At 42.2% G+C, this 24,331-nt stretch overlaps 2 protein-coding genes across 3 annotated transcripts in view; one reads left to right on the plus strand and one right to left on the minus strand.

Moving 5' to 3' along the window:
* The window catches only part of arfgef1 (ADP-ribosylation factor guanine nucleotide-exchange factor 1 (brefeldin A-inhibited)), a 50,368-nt gene extending 40,611 nt beyond the window's left edge, over positions 1 to 9,757 (plus strand). For both annotated transcript variants that reach the window (XM_040043783.1, XM_040043784.1), the window contains 14 exons: positions 370 to 521; positions 2,959 to 3,131; positions 3,272 to 3,432; positions 3,857 to 3,987; positions 4,237 to 4,366; positions 4,521 to 4,656; positions 4,922 to 5,060; positions 5,428 to 5,500; positions 5,677 to 5,836; positions 5,934 to 6,073; positions 6,171 to 6,342; positions 6,514 to 6,652; positions 7,817 to 7,934; positions 9,132 to 9,757. In XM_040043783.1, the coding sequence (XP_039899717.1) occupies positions 370 to 521; positions 2,959 to 3,131; positions 3,272 to 3,432; positions 3,857 to 3,987; positions 4,237 to 4,366; positions 4,521 to 4,656; positions 4,922 to 5,060; positions 5,428 to 5,500; positions 5,677 to 5,836; positions 5,934 to 6,073; positions 6,171 to 6,342; positions 6,514 to 6,652; positions 7,817 to 7,934; positions 9,132 to 9,344 (2,037 nt within the window). In that variant the 3' untranslated portion in view covers positions 9,345 to 9,757. The remainder of the gene's footprint in view (positions 1 to 369; positions 522 to 2,958; positions 3,132 to 3,271; positions 3,433 to 3,856; positions 3,988 to 4,236; positions 4,367 to 4,520; positions 4,657 to 4,921; positions 5,061 to 5,427; positions 5,501 to 5,676; positions 5,837 to 5,933; positions 6,074 to 6,170; positions 6,343 to 6,513; positions 6,653 to 7,816; positions 7,935 to 9,131) is intronic.
* Positions 9,609 to 23,448, minus strand: LOC120741116 (centrosome and spindle pole-associated protein 1). The gene is made up of 28 exons (XM_040043785.1): positions 22,977 to 23,448; positions 22,765 to 22,862; positions 21,032 to 21,112; positions 20,528 to 20,629; positions 19,946 to 20,289; positions 19,751 to 19,828; positions 19,291 to 19,376; positions 19,092 to 19,188; positions 18,580 to 18,619; positions 18,045 to 18,367; positions 17,837 to 17,961; positions 17,159 to 17,246; positions 16,810 to 16,921; positions 16,570 to 16,720; positions 16,364 to 16,465; positions 16,196 to 16,254; positions 15,897 to 16,043; positions 15,682 to 15,822; positions 15,503 to 15,601; positions 15,358 to 15,415; positions 15,141 to 15,267; positions 14,224 to 14,357; positions 12,454 to 12,588; positions 12,345 to 12,379; positions 12,153 to 12,216; positions 11,540 to 11,631; positions 11,344 to 11,455; positions 9,609 to 11,127 (listed from the first exon to the last, which is right to left on the minus strand). Exons 1-28 carry the CDS (start codon positions 23,020 to 23,022, stop codon positions 11,000 to 11,002), a joined length of 3,204 nt encoding a protein of 1,067 aa, XP_039899719.1. The 5' UTR covers positions 23,023 to 23,448; the 3' UTR covers positions 9,609 to 10,999.
* Positions 23,449 to 24,331: the final 883 nt, after the last annotated feature.

The raw sequence follows: 24,331 nt of genomic DNA on the forward strand, positions 1-24,331 counted from the left end.
TTCTCCATAAAGTGTTGGTTTGAAAATCTATCCCAAAGGTTTGCAGGAACTGAGCTACAAAGGCTTGTTTTCCTTCTCTCTCCCACTTTCTGTTTTGCAATGATAAACACCGATTGTTGCCAAATTCTGGCATTTTGATATTCAAAGACTCGTCTCTCACCAAGATTCGAGTCTCACGGCGCAGCTACAACCTGGATTTTGGCGAAGGAGTGCCTGTTATGTGAAAAGTTTATTCAAGAAATGTTAGAGGCTTACTTTTCAGTAAAGGAACAGTGTGTTCTCAGAGAGCCGCACATCATGCGCTGAATTTAGGAGAAAAAAATGTGAAAAATAATACAGTGTTAACAATATTGTTCTGTCTTTGTGTAGGTTGGGTGCAATCCCAATGAAGATGTGGCCATTTTCGCGGTGGATTCTCTTCGGCAGCTGTCCATGAAGTTTTTGGAAAAGGGGGAGCTGGCTAACTTCAGATTCCAGAAAGACTTCCTGAGGCCTTTTGAGCACATCATGAAGAAGAACAGGTACAGAAGGAGTGCAATCATGTGTGAGTGAGTGATCACGTTAACTCTGCAAGTGGAAATCTGTAGTTCCTGGTGGTGTAAAGAGAAGTTAGGAATCGCCCCTTGTTCCTGGGCGCATGCACAGAATGAAATAATGCACTCAAACCTCTCCCTTTAACCTCATCTGCAGCTCTGTGCCTCCCTTCCTTCCTCCCTGTAGCAGTGAGTTGGCATGTTGTTTGCTTTCTCACGTGGGGACGAGTAGCAACCCAGCATTTCAGCTGACCCATTTCAGTCTCTTTGCATTACCCTTTCAGTGAATTCACGTAAAAGCCTCTCTTTCCTCGTTTGCTCCGAATCTATCTCGGCTGGAATTTAAGCAGCTATCATTTATAAATGAGAGCGATTTTCCCGTAAAGGCTGCTGCGCGGCACGTCAAAGAGGAAAGCTGTTTCGTTACAGCACACGTTTCATTGATATGAAATAGGAGTAGCAGTTTAAGTATAAATCCACCCACAGATTGAACAGCCCGAGAGCTTCAACAGAGAGGAGATGGCAGGCAGCCACGTAAACCCTGCAGCGCAGTGTGTCTCGCTCATGCTCGTTCATGCTGCCTTCCCCTGTGTCGGTGTGTGTAATGGTGAGTGGAGGCAGAGCTCCTCGCTCATTCATAGCTACGGAGCAATTAGGATTGCTCTTCACTGAGGCCACAACTCTAGCCAAAGCTGGAATAATCATTCTCTCTGAGAACAGGGCTGTGGATGTCATCAAGAGCCTTTAAAGCTAATTGAAATCAATGACAGGATTCATTTTCTTCTCTTTAAAAGGGACCAATTATGCAGGCACCAGTTCCATGTTTTTCTTCTTTGACTCTACTAGAGTAGCTTTGCTGTCATCCAGAGTTCAAAATAATGCTTATTTAGTTTATATTGTGCCTCGATGCATTCTGTCAGAAAGTCTCCTTATTTTTCACTTTCATTGTTATTGTTTGCTGGGTGATGATGTCACATGCTTTTACGACAGTCCAGCCGTACTAAGAGTCCGAGGAGCGCTAAGCACGGGGGAATAGCGATTTCCAGTGTGATTCAGAACCTCTGTAGCTCTAAGGATCAATTCCTAAATTAATAGGGTGGATACACACACACACACACACACACACACACACACACACACCCGTTAATTTCAGGAAGTTGTTAGAAGTCTGTGGTATTATGTTGCTAAAGTATACATCTCCACTGAGGCGGTCTAGGAGGAGACTGATCTATACTCTGACATATTGTTTGCATCCTTTAGGGGTTTTAGATTAGGAGGTAGCACATTATAAGACATGTACCTGATATGGAGTATGTTAGGAGATTCGACTGATATTGGCAGAAGCATGTAGCCTTTGACACAGGTCAGATCCATGTATATCAGTTAGGTTATTTGGCCACTAGAGGGCTGTGATGACCACCTAATTGCTGATCTTTGCTAATATTGAGATATTAGGCCTTTCTGTTGTTTTGGATAAACAGATGCCAATGTGAGATTTCATTAAGCCAGAGCATTTAGTTATTGGTGTATGATGTTGAAAAGTAATGGTTGTTATATTTGTCATGTAATTATTCTCCCTGTTTTCTTGTTATTTAGAACCACAGACATACGCACCCTTATACTCTCACTGAGTATGCCAGTTGCTGTACTACTGGCCTGCTGTTCAATCAGTTAATGTTCATTAAAGTATATCTGGAAAGCACTCTCTGTGCCCCACTCTCTGACTGGAGTCCTTGTCCTGAGGGAGCTATCACACCGGCATCCCAGTGATAACTCTAACACATTCAATGCCTGAAACAAGCTATGTTAGCTTTTATTCCTTTAAGGCCATCCTCTCCTTAAGAGTGTGTCTTTATGGCGTGGATGTGATCCGACCTCCATCCAACCAAACTATCACGTGCACCTTACAGGCTGAGGTTAAAAGCTTTTCTGTAGTCACATCCTGTATGCTTAGCATTGTGGGATGCATCAGGGGTAGCATGTTCTCCAGCAGTCCAGAGCACAGCACCTTCTTCCTGTATGTACTTTTGTTGCTCTCACCCCAGACACATCTATCCAATACACTTCAAGTACACCTGTAAGTTTTTTTTGTATGTGTTAAGAAGCCAAACTAAAGAAAAGCTACAGGTTTATAAACTCATCAACTGATTTGGACCAGAGTAAACAAACCATTGGTGTGAAAATATCCTAAGACTGCTTCTGATTGGCTTCCATCCTTAAACAGAAGGTTTAAACTGTATAACAGGATGTTACTACATATACTATGTATGTGGTATACTAAATATTTGTTTACTTTATTCCTCCTATTTTGCGTCTTCATCTGTGTGCTGCCTTTGGCTCCTCCCTTCCTGTTCTTTTTCCTCTTTGTTTTGACCCCTTCTCCTTCTGCTTCATCACTCACCTCTTTACTCTGTCTCCCATTCAGGTCTCCCACCATCCGAGACATGGTGGTGCGCTGTATCGCCCAGATGGTTAACTCCCAGGCAGCGAACATCCGTTCAGGATGGAAAAACATCTTCTCCGTCTTCCACCTGGCTGCCTCTGACCAAGATGAGAGCATCGTGGAGCTGGCCTTCCAGACCACTGGTCATATCGTCAGTAAGTCCAACAACCTCCCCAACTTATTTTATCCTTAACCACTTCCATTTCCCTTGTAGTCAGCAGACTGATTTAATTTGCGTTTCCCCTGTACCCCCACCACTCTTCTAATTTTGCTCCCTCCTCTGTCTGCCTCCTAGCGAATGTATTTGAAAAGCACTTTGCGGCTACAATCGACTCCTTCCAGGATGCCGTGAAGTGTCTGTCAGAGTTTGCCTGCAATGCCTCATTCCCAGACACCAGCATGGAAGCCATCCGCCTCATCCGACACTGCGCCAAATACGTCTCAGATAGGCCACAGGTCAATACGAGTCCTCGTCTTATACAGATCGCTTAATTTAATACTGTACGGGAGGCGTGTTGTGATTGATTATGATGCAAAATGCACCGACTTGTGCATCAGCTCAGTCTGAATATAAATGGTTGGTTGAAGCAGCAAAAAAATTCAAGTCATAATAAAGACATCAATATAGAGACACTATTAAAGATAATGCATTTAAGATACATGACATTAGCATTATGAATATATATGTAGCTCTGTAATCTATCCTACATCTACTACTGTCTGCAAAAAACACCTCCTTCTTGTGCTTGACGTAATAACTTGAGAACATGTGCAGTGCGTACCAGGGGCATGAACAATATGTATGGTTGTGTGGGAGGATTAATTGTCTCCTGAGGCAGAAATGGTGCAGTGGTGAACATGGCTCTTATTTCTCTGGCAGGCCTTCAAAGACTACACCAGTGATGATATGAATGTAGCGCCCGAGGACCGTGTGTGGGTGCGGGGTTGGTTCCCTATTCTCTTTGAGCTCTCCTGCATCATCAACAGGTGTAAACTGGATGTCAGGACCAGGTAGGCGGGATTTACCTTTTAGCTTGCTGTTTAGGAGCTTATAGGGTGGGTACCTGTATGCACAAGTGTGCTTTTAAAACGCTTTCACATTTCAGCTGATTGGAAATGGAAAATTTGCATGGGGTTCTGCATAATCCTGCTGCACAGCTGGAGTTAATGCTAGATTATAGACTTTAAAGACTTAAAAACACATCATCTATAGTATTAAGAAAAACAAAATGTGTATGTGTATGTCTGCGTATTTCCCAGGGGGCTTACAGTGATGTTTGAAGTGATGAAGACCTATGGGCACACCTTTGAAAAGCACTGGTGGCAGGATCTGTTCAGAATTGTCTTCAGGATCTTTGACAACATGAAGCTGCCCGAGCAACAGACTGAGGTACACAATAACGCTTTCATCCACATCCTCTGCTTCACATCCTGTGTTTGAACGGCTCAGCCAGATGCACTCGGAAAATGTCAGAGCACAATCTTTAATCTCCCAGTATATTTGTTTTTGGTCTCATGCTGAAACTTTCTCACTGCGCCCTCAGAAAGCAGAGTGGATGACGACTACCTGCAACCACGCACTTTACGCCATCTGCGATGTCTTCACCCAATACTTTGAGTCCCTCAATGGCGTCCTGCTGGATGACATCCTTGCTCAGCTCTACTGGTGTGTGCAGCAAGGTGAGTGCACATCCCTCTTTTTGGCTAATGTTTACAGGCAGAATTATCTAAAAAGTGGCAGAATAAAGGGGCAGGGAGGTGTGCAGCTCACTTAGGTGGGCCGGACCAGTGAAAACCCCCTTTCTGTCAGTGTCAAGTAGTTTAGCTGCACAGTTAGTCCCTTAGGTATTGCAATATAAGGAAACATCTCTCCTCTCCAATTCACCGTTTCCTTATCTCTCCCCACTCCTCCTCCTCATCCTCCTCTTATCTTCTTCTTCTGCAGATAATGAGCAGCTCGCCCGTTCAGGCACAAACTGTCTAGAGAATGTGGTCATCCTTAATGGAGAGAAGTTTTCCCCAGAAACCTGGGACAAGACATGTAACTGCATGCTGGACATCTTCAAGACAACAATCCCACACGCGTAAGCTGCTGCCAAAAACACACCCATGCTTTTGAATGCAGCATTTAATCCCTGCGGTTATTCTTATAGCAGTGCTTAGTTGCAAAATGAAAGCGGCAGATCGAATTAAAGAATAAAAGTCTTAATTTTTCGCTTTGTGCGTCTAGATTTTAATGTTTCACTCTCAATTCAGTGTAATCACATTCTTTCAGATTATGTATAATTAAGTTAAAAATCTTAATGGATTTTAAATTAAGACCTTGGTTGGTTTAATCGGCCGGCCGTCTCTGGTACTTTTCTATAATGAAAGCTGGATGTTGTTTATTACCCTGCATGAAAAGATGAATTTGTTGGGTTTTATTGAATGACTAATTCTCCTGTCTCAAAGGCTTTTAACATGGAGACCAGCGGGGGCAGAGGGAGAGCACTTATCAACACAGAGCCTGCCTGACAAACAGCTGGTATTTTTCATTTATATCACTAATTATTTCTTTCCTCTGCTTGTTGCAGGTGATGAAATTGTTGCATTTTTGCTTTCCTTTTTAAAACGAGAACACAAGTTAGATTTTCTATAACTGATTGATTTACACGTACAGCTCTTGCATTATAGCAGTACCTCTGTTTACTTTGCTCCCAGGACTCAGTTTCCCAGAAGTCATTGGACATCCAGTCCCGCTCTGATGACCAGCATTCCATCAGCAGCTCCGACAGAGCTGCGATGGAGAATCGTCGGCAGAGTCAGTACAGCTCAGCCTCAGGCGTGACCGAGGACGGTCCAAGGAGTAGGACCCAAACAAGTCAGTCTGCCACTTCACTCAGAGATTTTTGACCCCTGTGTGTTTTTTGCCTGCGTACATTTTCTGTTTAACTTCCCCCCCCTTGCGTATCCCACAGAGATCCAGGAGCAGCGTTTATTCTCGGCTTTACTCATAAAGTGCGTCGTGCAGCTGGAGCTGATCCAGACCATCGACAACATCGTCTTTTTCCCCGCCACCAGTAAGAAGGAAGATGCGGAGAACTTTGCAGCTGCTCAGGTACAAACAGCTGTTTTCTCCCACTCCTGCGTAGAAATGCGGCCGTATTTTGTTTTTGTGTTACAAAGTAATGCATCATTCATTTGTCTTTTCGCAGCGGGATGCTGTGTGTTCAGCAGACGTCTCCGTGGAGACCCAGGACCAGGGAATGTATCGCTACCTGACCTCTGAGCAGCTTTTTAAGTTGCTGGATTGCCTGCTGGACTCGCACCACTTTGCCAAGGCTTTCAACTCCAACAACGAGCAAAGAACCTTGCTGTGGAAAGCAGGTAGGGCGAGAGAACATGGGCTCCATCTTTTCTCCTTTGCTTTTGATCATGTAGTCAAAAATTACAGTAACACCAAGTCGGTTTCGAGTCTCTTTAGGTTTGACAGACAAAAACTCGAAAACTTCGATGTGCTGAGCTGTAAAGACTTGCTTGCGTGTGTTCATTTTGAAGGTTTCAAAGGAAAGTCGAAGCCCAATCTCCTGAAGCAGGAGACCAGCAGCCTGGCATGTGGGCTGCGCATCCTGTTTCGCATGTACACAGACGAGAGCCGCCGGGACGCCTGGGAGGAGGTCCAGAGACGACTGCTCAAGTAAGGACCGCATGCTATCCTGATGGACAGCGGTAACGTTGCATCTACTGAGGCAGTCAGTGGAGCTGAGTGTAAACATCCCAAATCTTATTATTGGCTCAATATTATTATAGTAATCTATTAGAGGCTATAAGGAAAAGGACTGGCTTAACCCTTCGTCTAAGTGTACGTGAGTCTATTTGCATTTATTCTGTAGTTATAAACTATTTTATTGGTCAAATGAAGCCCAAGACGTCTGAAGGAAAGGGCTGTTCTGTTGTCGCTATGACATTAGGGAGGGTTGTTGAAATTTCGGTAACTGTAGTCGGTTACTTGTGGCGAAGGCCCAGCATGTTAGCAGCTTTGAGGTTGTCTGAAGTGGATGCTGTGTGATGTTTGGATCCAAAGGAATCGGCGCATAAGATGTTTCATTGTTCAGTCAGCACTGCTGTCATCACACTGTCTTTATTCAACGCCTCACACACTGCTGTCATCCCATTTCTCTCCCTGCCTCGCCTTCATATTGATGATGATGTCAAGATGAAGCAGAATCATTGCTCGTCTCTCCTAGTTGCATTCATTATTAGAGAGGAGATAAGAATGGATGCGGGTGGAGGAGGCTAGTGCCTGCATGCAGATCCTAATTCACTGAAATGCTGCTGTGTGTCACTTAAAGCACCACATCAGCAGCACAGGCTTATTTCTGAACTCCACACAAGCACTTTTTCGGTTTACCAGAGGCCACGCAGCTCACATGCTAGTTTGATTAGCGCAGGGACCAAAGCAGATTTGGGTGGCCATTAAGTCACAGAGGCGGGAGAGCTGTGAGTGTGAAGGAGGGAGGAGAGGAGGAAGTGGATGTTGTCAGGCAGCTGCAGGATCAAAGACAAAAAGGTGGCTTCAGTTTTCCTTGAGCTTTAAGTGTGGAGAAAAACATCCAATTGTTTTCATACCAGCTTCAGTCTGGGGTTTTAATTAGCAGTCGTTGAGCTAGAGCAACCTTCATCATCCTCACTGCAGCAATTTTTCATGTGACAAGTGAGGCGGGGGATGCAGATGTTGCCTTGCTACAGTACGTTAGAAAACAACACAGGAATCAGAAGCACTTTTCTATGTTTGACTTCATATTTGACTTCCAGGCTTGTTCGGTGTGTTAATCCAGATTTCTTCTTCTCTTTCGTGTAGCGTGTGCAGCGAGGCTGTAGCATACTTCTTGGCCCTGACCTCAGAAAGCCACAGAGAAGCGTGGACCAACCTGCTGCTGCTCTTCCTCACCAAGGTGCTAAAGATCAGTGATGAAAGGGTAAGAAGCCAAAACACCCACTGATGCTCTTCCTCGCTGCTGCGCACACACAGACAAGACCTTTTAAGGCTACGTGTGATGTAGCTTAATACTTAAGACTGCATTTATAAAAAAAAATTTGTATTTTATTGGTGTCAGAGGCAAAACAAACATATTTTTGGCCATGTGTGCTGTTACATATGCTTGCACATATCCTGTTAGGCATACAACACACAAAACTGAGCAGGCTAAACTTTAATCCCACTACATTCATCATCGTGTTTTCCTTGAGTATTATGGTATGGGAAATGGTGGTTGAAGATAACAGCAAAATTATTACAATCAAGTGAAATGAACTCATCTTATTGCATTTGAAATAGATGCTTCAAAGATGGAGACCTGGTCTGCAAACCATTGCAGTCAGTCGCCGTATTCAAAGCAACTTTGGCGCATCAAGATGATAATAAAATGGAAATGTGACAGAATTAGACTATGATCTGTTTGCAAGTAAATGGGGTCAAATTGGTATTTACATGCAATGTGTTAGTGATAACTTGGCAATTAACTGTGATAAATTGGGGGAAAGATCTGTTGCCATCTATGCCACCTTATGCTCAGAGTCCAACCAGAACCTCATACATCTGAATCAAAAATTCAGAAAGTCCTCCACAAAATTTGATGCAATTTGACTGCAAAAGAACACAAACACTTTGCAACCTTGCTTTCATATATAAATATATGACCAGATTACAACCAATTGGCAGCCAGTTAAGTCAAGTTCCCTAATGCAAAGAGATTGCAGACAAGTTGCATTCATCAGCAGCATGTTGGCAGTCTGTGCATTTATGAATGAGGCGGCATTTATTTACAAACCTTTGCAAATTTGTTTGTGAGTGATTACATTCTCTGCTGCCTCCCACAAGGCAACCTGTCAAGTCACCCTGTGAACAAAACTATTCACTGAAAAAACCTGCAATTAGTCACCCAACGCGAAAAATTTTAATTCAGTCCCAGTCAGTTGTTTTTATTATTTATTTATTTTTCTGGTCACAGTGAGGTTGTCATCCTGTTTTCACTCTAGTGTGACTGGGCCATTACAGATTTCTCTTTGTAGATTTTGTGTACATCAAAAAGAATATGAGCATGTGTTTAAAGATCTAACTTCTCATTGTCTTCCTCTGTCTCTTCCCTGCTCTCTCATCTCACCTCCACTTGTAGTTCAAAGCTCATGCATCCAGATACTACCCTCTTCTGTGTGAGATCATGCAGTTCGACCTGATCCCTGAGCTCCGAGCTATCCTAAGAAAGTTTTACCTGCGTATCGGCATCGTGTTTAACATTGCACAGCTGCCAGAGCCAGAGCCTCAGCAGGCCCTTGAGCCAGAGACTGACATGGAGGTTGGGGAGGAGGCTGGGGAGGAGGCCCAGTGACGCTGCACCGCAAACAGCCTGGAGCACGAAGCTCTACCGAGGCCTCCGTCGTAGATTCGCGTGGCCGTGCTGGTGCTCTGTGCTGCCTCAGGGGCCTCGGTGTGTTTTTTATGCCGAACACTTGATTTAAAATTGGCTGATTGTCAGTCAGTTATCTGTTAACATCCACCCGCTCCCTTAACCCTGTCACCACACACACAGACACGCCTGTACACACAAACAGCCCAGACGGCGTCCTTGCTAACACTATAAAAACATGTCTTGTACCATGTGTAGCGATGCCTCTACTGGATAAAACTACTGATAACCAACTGACAGTTATCCATATCTCTGATCTGCTCAGAAGGAAGATATAAAAAAAAAAAAGGTGTGCTTCTTACTGTATATTTAAAACAAAGAATGAATGGTTTCAGCAACATGCAAAAAGACATATTCTGCAACTATGACAGTGACGTTTGTCACACGTTGTTAGTAATGATCTCTCTGTCTGCACTGCAGATGGCTAACATTAGTATGGATAGCCTCTTGGATGATACTAGTTGTACAGATCTGATCTGCCGTTGTGTAATATAATCTTATAACACTAAATTTCTTTTATTTTTGTTTAAATTTGTTTTCCTTCTCTGGATTTGCTGCACTTGATCTGTTTTGTTTTTGTTTTTCAAATGCACTGGAGATTTTACTTTTGTGATAATTTATTTGACTGTACCACCTCCTGCAGATTGTCCTAAACAGTACGATTTGTAATTAAACTAAGACCGCGGAAAGTGATGGGTTAAATTATTCCATTTTATATGTTATGAGGTTTTTAACCGAAATAGACGATAACAGGGCTTCTATAACTGGAAGACGACAGCAAAATGATTCTAGCTGCTTTTTTGAGTCACTAGTCTGTTTTCATGTGAGTTTAGTTTTCACTCTTGTGTATAAAAATCAGAAGTTAATAATATATTTAATGGTTTTTTCTTTGGTCTGGGGGAAAGATATGTATAGAGAAAATGACAAATGTTAGCTGTGCTTTAAGTATGACTGGGGTGCATTCCTGCTCATGGATGTAGAAAACAAATGTATATGATACAGCAATGTAAAGTTTTCTATGTTGCAAAAGAATATGTACAACTTTCTGTACAATACATCATCTGGCATTCTAATCAGGTTCTAGGTCAATAAAGTTTTTGAACTTGGTTGATTTGAAATGCTGAATCACTGAATTACAGTTGCTGCCAGCTGTTTAATAATGATCAGCCAGGACAACATTACAGTAACATTTTTATTGCTCAAAAACACCATGACTTTATTCATTAACTGAATCCCACCTTTACTACAATTATGTTAATGTGCTAAATGTAGAAGGTAAAGAGGAATTGGCCACAGTGAGTTTTGTATTAACTGTTTCTTCTGTGATCTAATAGTCATTAATGTTTTTACAGACTCTGGTCTCCAATGAGAGCAAATAGAAACAGCACACAAGTAAAGTGTAAGTCAGTAAAGCACTGCACAGGAAGGACATCAGTTCTCATGAGAACCCCCACCTGCATTTGCAGAAAAGGTGGCTGTGCATTTCCAGTTTAGAGAGCCACCAATGGGAGCTGTGCAATGCAGTGTTTAAGTCTGTGTGGAGCTCCCATCCGGCTGTTTATCCTGTTGCTACAGCCTCACTGCTTTACAGCGTCTGACGTTCCGGGCCGCAGCCACAGTTCCGTGGCAACAGTGTCCACAGAGACACGCCTCCCCATGGCAGAGCCCAGCGACGACATGTCCGCTTCATCACCGGGCAGCCAGTCTGTAGGGTACAGGGGCGTATCCATCACATTTTTTTTCAATGATACTAAAAAACGCTTAAAATTTGCACATGTTGCTAAAAGCCAACAAGTATATTAAGTGGCACGCTTTTTATGTTTCACTAATTTATACGGTGTTTAAGATTAGCTCCCACTTGCTATACTAGTTATAAGCCTGATCATTTAAATGCTTCCTGTAGTGAATTCTTTCGTCTTACCTTTTACGCTGTGATCACCAGAGTGGGAGTCTGGCCTCGTAATGTGGCGTTTGTTCTGGTTGTTGTGACTGGGTACTGCTGGCAGATTATCACCCCCCTTGTCAGCCACCTCCTGTAAATATATACAGAGCTTTGATATCTTAATGATGGTGATCCTTTTGATCTTAGTAAAACACAAGATGCATATCAGACATACATCATAGTTAAGTCTCGTCCTTGGGGCTGTCCTCTCCTGGTGCTCTGCTGATGGTTGAGGGGATCTCTGCTCACGTGCCTCACCACTGTAACCTGACAAAAACCCAATAGCCATGTATCATTAATTGCAAATGTCTTTACAGCCAAACAGATGGTAGGGACCTAAACTTTATTCCATTTATCCATGCATAATATGAAAATAGTGAGAAAACCCTGAGCTTGAAGAAAAGTATTCAAAAGCCATCAGTCTTTTTTTCTCTAATGTACCAATTGCCTGTGCTCTGGGAGTCTGCTATCACCACCCTGCAGCTGGCGTAGTCACCTTGCAACTAGCACTGGCACCAGCTGCAACACAGACAGCTGGCTGGCACGCACCACAGTTAGCCTGGCAGAGAAACCAAGAGCTAAATTGGCCTGGCACACAGAGTGTTGTAGAAAGGTATTATGAGGTTGTATGTAGAGGACTTCCCAAACCGTGTCACCTTTATGTAAAACATCTGGTGCTTTTGGGATTTTTTTTCAAAGTCTATTGTGTCCCCAGTCATGTGAACACAAGAAGGGAAATAAATGAGAAAGACTGTTTTTACAGACGGACCATATTCTGCCAAACTCACCAATAAAAGAACTCTCTGATGGCAATATGGGGTTTCTGTGAGTGGCACGTCCAGGGTTCTTGATCTGGGAGGAGACACAAATGCAGACAGAAAACAAAATCTCTACAATTAAAATTAAGCCATGCAAGACTGAATTATCTGCCAGGGTGAAAGTGCAGAATATAGTTACTGTGTAATGTGCTGATCACTTACAGGATAATAATGACCTAGTTGACGGCCCAAGAAGTCTACAGAGGAAGACAGAAGGAGGAGTTAGAGGACAAACATTTGAGGTGAAACTGATTTGTATTTGCTCACTGACCATCTTCCTGTCTCCTCATTAGCCTGATTTTGTGCTGTTGTTCACGTAGAAGGGCCTGCTGCTGGATGTCCAGACTTTGCGCGTCTGCGGGAGGGTCAGGGTACAGGGTTCGAACCTCCTCACGAGATGTCGTACCTGCAGGATAAAAGCAAGCTACGTCACATCAGGGATTGTTACTATAGGGCAGCTCTAGGCAAAGCAATTGACTAATAAATTAAATATTTGCATCAGTAAAATAATAAACACAAAGCAAAAAAAGTGTTTAGTGAAGCCAAAAAAACCCATCTAGTCCTTTATCCTCTTTTGTTGGTTTTACAGCTTGCAGCTCTGAGTGTGTTTCAGACTGCAGTTTGGGAACACATCCAGTCATTTCTTTGGTAGCTTACATGAGATTCACTGTACACATGGGCAAACTGTCCGTCACTGACCGAGGCCTCAAATGACCTCATGAGATTAAAGTTTTGGTTTAGATAAAGGGAGATAGAGCACCAGTTAAAAGTCTAAACCATTTGGTGTCCTCCACACTTACAAGAACAGCATGACCAAAGTGATTGTAAACAGAATCAACACTGACTTCCTCTATGTAGCTTAGTACTGAGAATAAAAGAAAAGCATTATTAGACGTATTTGTTCTTCTTCTTCTTCTTCTTTCGGCAGCTCCCTTTAGAGGTCGCCACATTGGATCATCTGCCTCCATCTCCCCATTTCTAGCATCCTCCTATGTCACAGCAACCCCCTGCATGTCCTCCTTCACTTCATCCATGAATCTTTTCTGTGATCGTCTGCAAACATCATCATCCACAGAGACTTTTGCCTGATCTCATCTGTCAGCCTCTCTGTCACCAGTGAAACAAGAAGGGGCTCAGAGCCTATCTCTGATGTAATCTCACGCCCCAACTGTCACTCCCACCGCACACTTCGCTATTGTCTTGTTGTCCTACATGCCCTGCACCACCATCACATACTTCTCCGCCCCTCAGGACTTCCTCATGCAGCACCAGAGTTCCTGTCTAGGCACCCTATGATATCCACAAAGAGTGCAACTCAATCAGTCCTTCTCTACACTTCTCCATCTTATTCCTCTGTAGTTACTCTCTTCACATCAACCCCGTTCTTTAAAAGTGGTACGGTTACACTTCATCTCCATTCCTCAGAAATCCCCTCACTCTCCAAGATTGTGTTAAACACTCTTGTTCAAAGGTCCACGGCCCTCGCTCCTAGACCTCTCGATGTCTCCCGTCTCCTTCCTCTTCAGAGTTGCCCTCACTTCCTCCTTGCTGATTCTCTGCACTTCCTGATTCTCTAACTCCATTTTCATCCACTTTCTGTCATTAACTTCATTCATGAGCTCCTCGAAGTACTCCTTCCATCTTCTCAACACACTCTCTTCACATTAGCACATTTCCACCTCTATACTTAATCACTCTAATCTGGTGGACATCTCTTCCAGCACAATTTCTCTGCCCAGTCATTCATTACAAGTCATGTTCTCCTTAGTGTCCAGCCTCACATACAACTCACTACAAGCCTTTTCCTTTGCCAGGGCCACCTCTCTCTTTGCTGTGCGCCTAGCCTTCCAGTACTCTTTTCTTCAGCTCTCCGACTATCCCACTTTTTCTTTGCCAGCCTCTTCCCGTGAATACATTCCTGAATCTATTATTATTTGTGCAATGAAAATTAAATCAGACTTACTTCAGGTTGGTACATTGTAAGAACAACAGTGGTTCAAAGAAGCATTAAAAGCTGTGTCAAAGCTGTGTCTTTTATTACCTCTGTGTTTAAGCTGGATGAACTCCCTGATGTTTTGCCTGTTAGCATGTGCATCAGCTGGAGAAGGACTCCTAGCTGAAGACAGGACAGCTTCTCTATGTGCAGATTTAAGGCCCTCCGCCCTCGGTCGTCTTCTACACATGAGCAAAGGAGGAAAATCCCAAATTAAACAGAACAACTACCTCTAATAACAAACAGATGTCTGTCTGAAAACGTAGCAGCAGTTCACTATGCCAAATGCTTTCTAGTTGTGCACAGTAACTATACCATTTAGCTCCACCTGCTGCACTGTCCCTGCAGTGACATAAATTAATTCTGCATTGCTATAAAACAATGAGGGCATTACGCTTGACCTGTACTTGCTGAATACATTCCAAAGCTTTTATGTTCCCTAAAGCGCTGGTCCTTCTGTGTGAGCAGTCTGTGACAAAAAAGCCCAGAGACTGGCACCAGTTCAAAGGCATTTCTCAGATGATTTGCTGTAAACTTGAATACAAGCACAGATTAACAAGTGGCTTGTAAAACATTCCTGTAATTTAGCAGGGAGGGATGCAGTTACTCGACATATCGTGCTGGGCTTGGTAATAATGGGTTGAGAATATTCTAAATAGCAACATGGCTACTGTAGTGCTCCACAGCAATTCACTGAGGAAAGACATGGGTCACTTCATTTTTTCCAAGCACAGTAATACATACTTCACTACAAATATCAAATCCAGATCACACTTTAACAGCCCAGAGTTAGTATTGTGTCTTCACTTCACAACATCTGGGGGTTAATTGGGTTAAATTCAACATAGCAGCGTCTCTAAATGACTGATTGTAAGCCTGGCACAAAAGATAGAAATCCCTGTTATTTTGGGTCTGTTATACCTGCACACATCCCCCTGCTGTTCAGTGCTGCCTGACTGCAGTACCTGTTTACCAGATTGTAGTGGGTCTCGTGTGAATCCGTGCGACCCATCTGAACCTCCAGTTGTCGCTGCTCTTTCCTCAGATAACCACGGAGGGCTGACAGCTTTCTGATTACTTCCTGTTGATCATCTGAAGCATGACAGGGGAGTGAAGGCAGAGCAAGGATCAGAAAAATAAATGTTTATGATTTGCACGCACAGAGGTTAAGACAAATCTTACCCTGCTGGCTGGGAATTTCATCGGGTGGTCGGTGGTGCGGTGCTGACACTGAGCGATTCTGTGAATGCATTTTTTTTTTATTATAGAGTTATCATAAAGGGCAAAATGTGAAAAATATTTGCAGCCTTTGTGATGAGTTACTCACAGTTCTGGATGACCGCTGGCTCAAAACAGAGGAGGGCCTATATGGCGCAAGATTTGCCAGCTTTTTCTGCAAGGTTGGGATAGGCGGAGAGGGCTGCCTCTGCAGGACAACAAGTAAAATGCCATTCTTTGACAAAGACAGCGAGCTATAGCACTCCTGTCTTTTCGTGCTTACTGTACCTCATAATTCAACCGTGAGTCTTTCTCCACCCTGGTGGTCTGAGGTACCTTCTTAGTCTCTTTTTCCTGCATCACCACCTTTTCTTGCTTCTGGCGATGTGTTTCAGCTTCATGGATCCAGCCTTGGTTTTTCAGCTTATGCTGCAGAGAGTAGATAAAACTATAAAGAAGGAGAAATGATGAAGGACTCTTTATAAAAGAAACAAGCTCATCACCTCAGTCCTCCTTTTCTCTTTCCTTTGCTCCTCCTCATATTCCTCCTGTAAGCGTGCCCTCTGCATGGCCAGCCTCTTCTCTTCTTTCGCCTCCTCAATTCTCATCTGTTCTCTTTCCTCTTGCTGTTTTCTCTTGTTTTCCTCTATCTGTTTGAAATGCACAGTTACAGTTAATTTACAACTTTTTTAAAGTGCTGAGAATACAGGTTGCTGTAAATCTAAAAGCATTTCATTTCATCCTGCAGTTGATCAGTACCCTCTCCTATCATCCATCTACAGACTGAGGCCCCGGGACCTACCTGCTGTTTCAGGGCTGCTCTGTAACTGTCCTGCTGTTGAAGTGTCTCATCCTTGAAACCTGTAAAGGTGAAAACAATTTAAAACAGAAAAGACAGAAAGCCATAAGCTATAGATCTACAAAGCATATAAAATGCACAGCCACTGAAATATTAGGAAGATAACATTACCTGTTAGTCGATGGGAAATGGGAGAACTAGTTTCAGTGCCAGGAGTGGGCACAGGATTCCTATATGATGCCTCATTGATCCTGTGCATGTGATTTAGGTCACCTAAAGGCAGCAAAACATTCATTAAAACATGTTACATTAATATCTGTTGATCAAACACATTAAATTATCTGGCCTCCGGTGAACACCATTACAATAAAACTTACTAACAAGGTTGCCTTTTTGGTCTCTAATTGGAGCGCCTCCTCCTCCACTTCTCCCCCAGGGGTTGTATGCCCTCATCTCAGCCTGTATCTTGGCATTGAGTCGTGCTGTTTCTTCTTTCTCTAGTCTTCTGTGCTCCTCTCTTTCTTTAATCTGGGCCCCAGACACAATTTTCAAAGGATGAAACCATGACACCGCTATAACAGAACATGTGGTTTCTTCATGGAGCTATAACAATGTACCTGCTGTCTGAGTGTCTCTTGGTAGCTCAGTACACTCTCTCTCCTCTGCTTTGACTTTTCTGCATGAAGTTCTTCAAAAACCAGAGCAGATGCTCCATGTTGATGAGTTTCTCTGGAAGCAGACAGAGTAGCAAATGGCAAGGAGATATAAGTACAGAAGGTAGTGATAGGCATTCAGTTTGTGAAGACTCTCTTCCGGAAGAGAGAAAAGATCTACTGGGTTGCTGTTAGCAGAGATGAGGGCATTTAATGCAGCTTTACTGAATAAAATCTATATTAACATCAACATGCTGAAAAAATTAACATGTTTTACAAAAAAAACTTCAAAGGTGCTGGGAAGGTCACTGACTCCTTTTGGCCACTGGATCTGAGAGGACGCGTTCTCTGAGACAGAATCTTGGAATTCTCAGACTGCCGATTCCCCCCGGGCAGACCATCTGATGTAGAAAATACAAAAATATAAGATAAAGAATGTACACGATTCAAGAGCTTCATGAACTATCTGCTGCCACTGACTGCCACAAACAAAGCTCAAATAAAGAGCAGGAATTTGGCAGTAATATTGAAATAGAAAAGAAATAACTGTAACCAAACACACCACTCGCATATAGTATTATCATTAATGTTGCCTTCAGCTGTAGAAAAGGAGAAACAGCAACATTACCGTTTTCATGAATGTTGCTTTAAGCTTTTCTGAAGCTTAAAGCGACATTCATATGATTTGCATGGAGGTGACAGTTGCGTTAAGTGCAGCAGGTCATCTATCACAATAAATATAAGGGTTTATTTTAATTTTGTTAATAGGTTGTTGCAGTTTCTTTGTAATGTTGACTTTACACAAACTGGATAGCAACGCGTTTTTCAACTCCAGCAATCTAAACATCACCACACTGAAATCAAACCAGTCGTTGTCTGCTTTAAAAACTGCTAGCAATAATCAACAACATAAGTCTAAAAAAAATGTGGATAAAAACAAGAAACATTTAGTAAATACATATTTGTGAAACAGATAGTTACTGTACATTACTTGGATTGTGAGGAAGATGAGGATCTAATGGATTCCTGGTTCCATAGTAGTAATAATCTGCATCATATGGAGTCTTGTAATTGTGAGGTACAATGGGAGGTAAAGGAGGAGCAACACTCGCAACCCTGAAACAGAGTTACCAACACTCCAGTGATTGTATAGCAGGGCTGCTAATTTTATTCATTTAATCGAAGCAAATGTGAGCTACCTTGGGATGGTCACCTCTCCTAGGATGTTTGAGAAGTCTCTGTGGTAGTCCTCACTAAAATAGTCCAGTGAGGGGACACCTTGCGGTAATTCCATCCCATTTGAAGGCACAGTCTTCCCAGGCAGTTGTCTGAGAGCTGTAATCAAGTCCACCTGGGACTTTCCTGGGGGGGCTCTCTCATCTGCATTCTCAGTGGGTTTGCCATTTTCAAGACTGGGATTTAGGTGCTTCCCTTCTAGATCTTTTCCTAGCTTGTGAAGAACATCCTGGCTCAGGCTGTTATAGTGACGATTCACAGACCCTAGCTGCTGTATCCGGTCAGGCTGGAACAGATTATGTGTGGTCCAGAACACAATCATCAAAGAAAGACAACATATATATCGAGGATAAGATTAGGTGGCACTTCTTTCAAGAAATTTCTCCAAGACTCCACAACCTATGAAAGTTATAATAACAAATCCAGACCTGACACAAACATTATGTTTCTGCTGTTTAAAGGTTTTGCTAGCCAGATCTTTTAATGCTATTCTCCTACCTCTTTCTCAGGGTCAACTCTCAGCTCAAGTCTTTTCTCCCTAAAGAGAAAAAAAGGACAGAGAACAACGTCACAGGCTTGATGTTGTTTTCTATGTCTTCTTTTTTATTCAGCTGCTCCCTTTAGGGGTCTCCACAACATGATCAACAGCCTCCATCTCACCCTATCCCTAGCATCCTCCTCTGTCACACCCCTCCGCATGTCCTCCTTCATGACACCCAGAAATCTTCTCTGTGGTCTTCCTTGTTTCCTCCTGCCTGGCAGCTTCATCTTCAACACCCTTCGTCCAATATATGTGCTATCCCTCCTCTCCACATGTCCAAACCATCTCATCCTTGCCCCCTCTAACTCTCATCACTTCTCTTCTTAACCTAGCTTCGACAGGTCTTTTCTAAGTTAAGAAGAGAGGTGACCAGCGGTCAGTAGTTTGATTTCATGCTTTGTAGATCATAAGGGTTGAGCTAGCTTAAAGGACACTGATGAAAATGATGATTTTGAGAATAAATACTTACTCCATCTTCTTCCTCTGCTTTGCAGCAATTTGTCTCAGTAACTCCTGCCTGTATTGTTCTTTCCTCATCTGAGTTGTCTCCTGCTCTTCTGTTATTCCTGCATCAAGACATAGAGTCATTAAAATACTGCTCAAGTTCTGAAATATGACTTTAATTGATAAATTGCATTTATTATCTGTGTAGTAAGAATGTTTTTTACCTATCAACAGTCCAGTAGCAAAATCAGCCTTATCCTTCCTGACAGCAGATCTTGCAGCCATCTTCATGCTGGCTGGCACATGAACACTATTGAATACAGATACACAAACAGAATGGGGCTCTCCATAAGAGTCACCCAATTACTGACAGCATGCAAGGGTAACATCACTGCAATAACTTCCTCTTTAAGCCACACCCAGCTACGATTTTATGTCACACCGTGGCTGCAGAGATTTGAGGTCTATTGATTCTGAAAATTTATGAGACTTTCCAGGGGGATGTTGTTGGCCGCCCTTGTCTGCATGTGACCACCGTTTCATCATCATAAATCACATTGCTGCAAAACCTTTTTGCCCAGGGCAAAGCATTTATAAGCTAACATTATTGCTAGTGTACAGTTAGGAGCTGAGATCATTAACAACTTTCTAGAAGCAGGGCTCAAAAAACATAAACTTGCTTACTCAGACTTCCAAATTGTGTCATTGGTCTTCTGATGGGAAACTGTAGGAGCCGCTGTCTCCTTTATGTCCTGAGAAGCCCTGCCATAGAAACAGACAGGACAGTGAAATTTGGCAGAGGAGCAATCTGATCTCATTTATATGGTAATGGATGAAACTACCAGTAATTCAAATCATTTTCCAGAAAAAAAAGGATACTTCTTCACTCTGCACTCTTGCGCTGTCATCTCCTCATTGTACCCAGGCTCTTGAGTGTGCCTGTCGTTCCTCCTCCTGTATCTCAAATCAAACTCATCCCCTCTGTCTGTGTTTAGCTCGTCTTCAGAGCTGTAGGGCTCTGCTCTGAAGATTTGCCAGCGTCTTCGCCGCCTCTGAACTGGACTCCTGATTTCTCCATCGTCGAACACCTCGGTCAGAGTGGAAGCATCTTTCCTCTCATTGTGACTGGGGACTATGTTTGTGTGGGTATGTTTGTGAGGGGATGACAGGGGAGAGGCTGGGGGAGAAATTTTCAAGCCATCTGAAGCGTGAATCTGTCCAGGCTGAAAATGAAAATGTGAGGAAGAAATTCAATGTGAAAAAAGATTTACTTTGTAACAGAGTGTTTTTCGTTATTTGTCTTTCAAGTACTCAGTGAGCTGTATCTACCTGATAAATGGAGAAGCATTTCTACTGATAGAGAATCCTTTAAAGTGTGCTATAAAAATTGCATGGATTATTGCACCAAACACACTAGCGTTATTGTGCACGATCTGCCTATTGAGTCATCAGTCTTCTTACCTTGGGACTGACAGAAGACGTTCTCCTCTTTACCGTTCTGATTTGAGCTTGTTCTTGGAGGAAGAGGTTGTATTCTTTATTTCTCTCCTCTCTCAGTTTTTCCTGCAAGAGAAAAAACAAAAAGTCAGAGTCAAGCAGCCACACCGCTCAGTTAAGCTCATGTGACACTTAGAATTTAAGGAAATACAAAACTTAAAGAATACCATCTTCTATCAAAAGAAGATACATATTTCTGCTTGCACACATTAAGGTGACGATGAGGTTAAGGCTATATTTTTTGCCTCAATATTTCAAAAACGCTTGCATCAATACTTATCAACATTCAGCTTGTCGTGCACATATAGACGCCTGAAATCCCTCTTAACTTTTGTTTGTAAGTTCACGGTCTTATATAAAGAAAATCAGTTGCCATGAAGCGCGCAGCACTGTGCAGTCAGCAGTTTATATCAGTTCTAGCTGAAGAGCTAAAGCTCTACTTTGATGACTGAATGAATGCAGGCACACCTTTACAGATATCCTCTCATCAATCGGTAGTGACACTCCATCAAGTTGTTGTTGAGGCTCTTTACTTTTCAGATCCGTTTTCTGCAGGAAGAATAAGAGATTTGCTGTGTGTACGCAAATGCAACACAGAGGCAACTTAGTTAAACACAGACATAAACTCACCAGCCACTTTGCTAGGTAAACCTTTTCAGCTGCTCATTAATGCAAATACAAAATCAGCCAATCACATGGCGGCAGTTCAGTGCATTTGGGCATGTAGACAGGGTGAAGACGATCAGCTGAAGCTCAAATCAAGCATCAGAATGGGGTAGAAAGGTGATCTAAGCTACTTGAATGTGGCATAGTTGCCGGTGACAGATGGACTGGTCTGAGTATTTCAGAAACTGCTGATCTACTGGGTCAGTCTGAATCCAGGGAGCAGTAGTTCTCTGGGTGAACATGTCTTGTTGATGCCAGAGGTGAGATAAGGGAAGAATAGCAATGATTGCTTCAAACTGATAGGAAGCAAACAGTAACTCAAATAACCCTTTGTTACAACCAAGGTATGCAGAAGAGCATCTGTGAACCTTGAAGTAGATAAGCTAAAGCAGATAGTGGTGGTGTAATGGTGTTTGGGATGTTTTCTTGGCAGACTTTGGGCCCTTTAGTACCAACTGATGATACTACGTATATACAGCCTACGTGAGTATTGTTGCTGACCATGGCCATCGTTGTATGACCATGAGTATCCATCGTCCGATAGCTGATTTCAGCAGGAAAACACTCCACCATGTCATAAGGCAAAATCTTGTTCAATCTATGCCATTTAGATTGCCAAAATGGTTCTAATGTGGCATTAGGAAGGTATACCTAATAAAGTGGCTGGTGAATGTATTTTCGTAACGATTTCTGATATGTCATTCCAGATAAAAAGTTCCCATGTTCCAGACAATTTTAAGATTAGGATTTAAGATTTATTAAGTCTTAAATGTAACACTAATAAAAAGGAAATGTCTAAAATGCACATTTAGGTGTTTTATTCCATTCTGTCAATTGGATATGTATGCAAATTAGCACATATTTAATCTATGTTAATCGGACACCAATTTCTTTTTTTAAATAATTCAGCATAAGCTTCAAAAAACTTGCAATACATAAAATTATTATCTTAATATAAGTAATCAGCTGTTGAAATTTCATTGTGACTGTGATTCATTGTGCTTTTCCTTCTACAGTGAGCTACAAATTTTCACTTCGGTGGCACTTACATAAAGCAAAGATTTCCAGTTTTATTTAACTTGATGTTCTGACTTTAGATTAATTATTTTTCATATAATGTTTAGTCTACTATTTAACAATTTATTACAACAGTGAATGAAAATAACTCAGTAAAAGGTTTATACTCTAATGCCTTTGTGTGGTGCTCTGTTGTTTATTTCTCTTTTTTTATATTGAGATTGCTTGTTTGTTTGTTTGTTTTTTTAAATTGTGCATCTTTTACCTCACTAAGCCAGTTTGTCTTGGCATGTTTTTTAAATTTTATTTTAATAAGCTATTCTGATTTATTTAAGACCTTTTCTTATAGGTTATATATAATTATATGCCTGATGTAACAGTAAATTCCTATTGTTTTGGCTAAATGAACTATATATTATTTTATCTATACATGTTCAGATTTTTATTTTATTTATTTATTTATTTATTTATTTATTAAGTAATTTATTAATTTATTAATTTATTTTGCGTCGTCACACCCTGGATATATAGTTTCTGTAGTCCAGCTGGAGCTCCCGCTGAAGTTTCTGCTTCTTCCTTTCATACTCGGTACCCAGCAGATGGCTTAAGCCAATACCTGGGAAATACGGCATATATAGAGTAGACTGTACAATAAAAACAGGAAACTATTCACTAAACACTACAGGCTTAAATAATGCAGCCAATTCACTACTACAGCCTTGTACAGTACCTCTGTCGGGATTGGGGTTTACTCCTAGAGCTGCTGCTGAAGTCATATTTACAGCATTGTGTAATTTGCACCATCTGACCCTGACTGTGGAGAAAAACTCGCTGAAACACCGATTTGTTTATTAAAAAGCAACATGTGATTAAAAGAATTCCTTTGTTTGTTTGTTTGTTTGCTAGCTTGTTTGTTTTTACTCACCGGTTGATTAGTTTACACCTATAAACGTTGCTTCGCAAGTCCTTGATCACATATGGCGGGGAGTTTTTTTCTTCATGCTTCTCAAAGAAAACGTCCAATCGTGATACACAATACACCCAATAAGGCAAACATTGGACTTAATGTTCATATACCCCATAATGGGGTATATGAACATGCGCGTCTATTTTAAAGCTCGGATGTAACTCTGGCTAGACAAATAACAAGACCAAATAACACGATATATATCAATAATTCTTAAATTTCCACACAGCTCAAACCTATCCGACCGATCTTTCACAGCGAGCCCAAAGCGTCATTCCGTTGCCATGGGCAACCATGACACAAACCTTCTCCTGGGAGAGGCTAGCAAACACATCTAACACAAACATTCTAGAAAAATATGTCTAATATAGTCCAAATGTTAAGTCTTTAATAACTCTGCAATATTTAACACTAGGATCTGAATTTTCTGTTTCTTTTTAATCGTCTTTAAACAACATAAAACCAGGCAAAGTTTATTAACAACATGTTAATAAACTTAACATACTGCTGTTGTCTAAAAATGATGGGGCGATCGTGGCTCAAGAGTTGGGAGTTCGCCTTGTAATAGGAAGGTTGCCGGTTTGAGCCCCGGCTCGGCCAGTCTCGGTCGTTGTGTCCTTGGGCAAGACACTTCACCCGTTGCCTACTGGTGGTGGTCAGAGGGCCCGGTGGCGCCAGTGTCCGGCAGCCTCGCCTCTGTCAGTGCGCCCCAGGGTGGCTGTGGCTACAATGTAGCTTGCCATCACCAGTGTGTGAATGGGTGGATGACTGGATATGTAAAGCGCTTTGGGGTCCTTAGGGACTAGTAAAAGCGCTATATAAATACAGGCCATTTACCATTTAAAAATGATAAATTAATAGCCCTTTAACTTACTAGCTACGGCCTTCCTCCAGAATAGTATTGCCTAATTATTGAATACTAGCTTCAGTTTTATTGACTCATTAAATACTTCAGCTCCCAGTACAGTGCCGAGGCTCTAAGAAAAAAGCCCTGACAAATAGATGTAGGTACCTTTCTAAAAAGCGCCGCTAGATGTCAGTGCGTCCCCAGCGGTTAGTTTGACGTCGTCGCAGGACTAAACCATGGCTTCCGTCACAGGGGTAAATATATTCTAATA

Source organism: Simochromis diagramma, unplaced genomic scaffold (genome assembly GCF_900408965.1).
Source record: "Simochromis diagramma unplaced genomic scaffold, fSimDia1.1 OVJJ01000602.1, whole genome shotgun sequence".
Lineage (NCBI taxonomy): Eukaryota > Metazoa > Chordata > Actinopteri > Cichliformes > Cichlidae > Simochromis > Simochromis diagramma.

Bases quoted from the DNA above. Each gene is read 5' to 3' on its own strand.
- LOC120741116 (XM_040043785.1), bottom strand. From the start codon at position 23,022: ATGACTTCAGCAGCAGCTCTAGGAGTAAACCCCAATCCCGACAGAG. The intron at 21,113-22,764 runs GTGTGACGACGC...TTCTTCCTGCAG, and splicing joins ACAGAAACTATATATCCAGG to AAAACGGATCTGAAAAGTAA. The intron at 12,589-14,223 runs GTAATAAAAGAC...TTTATCCTGCAG, and splicing joins CATCCAGCTTAAACACAGAG to GTACGACATCTCGTGAGGAG.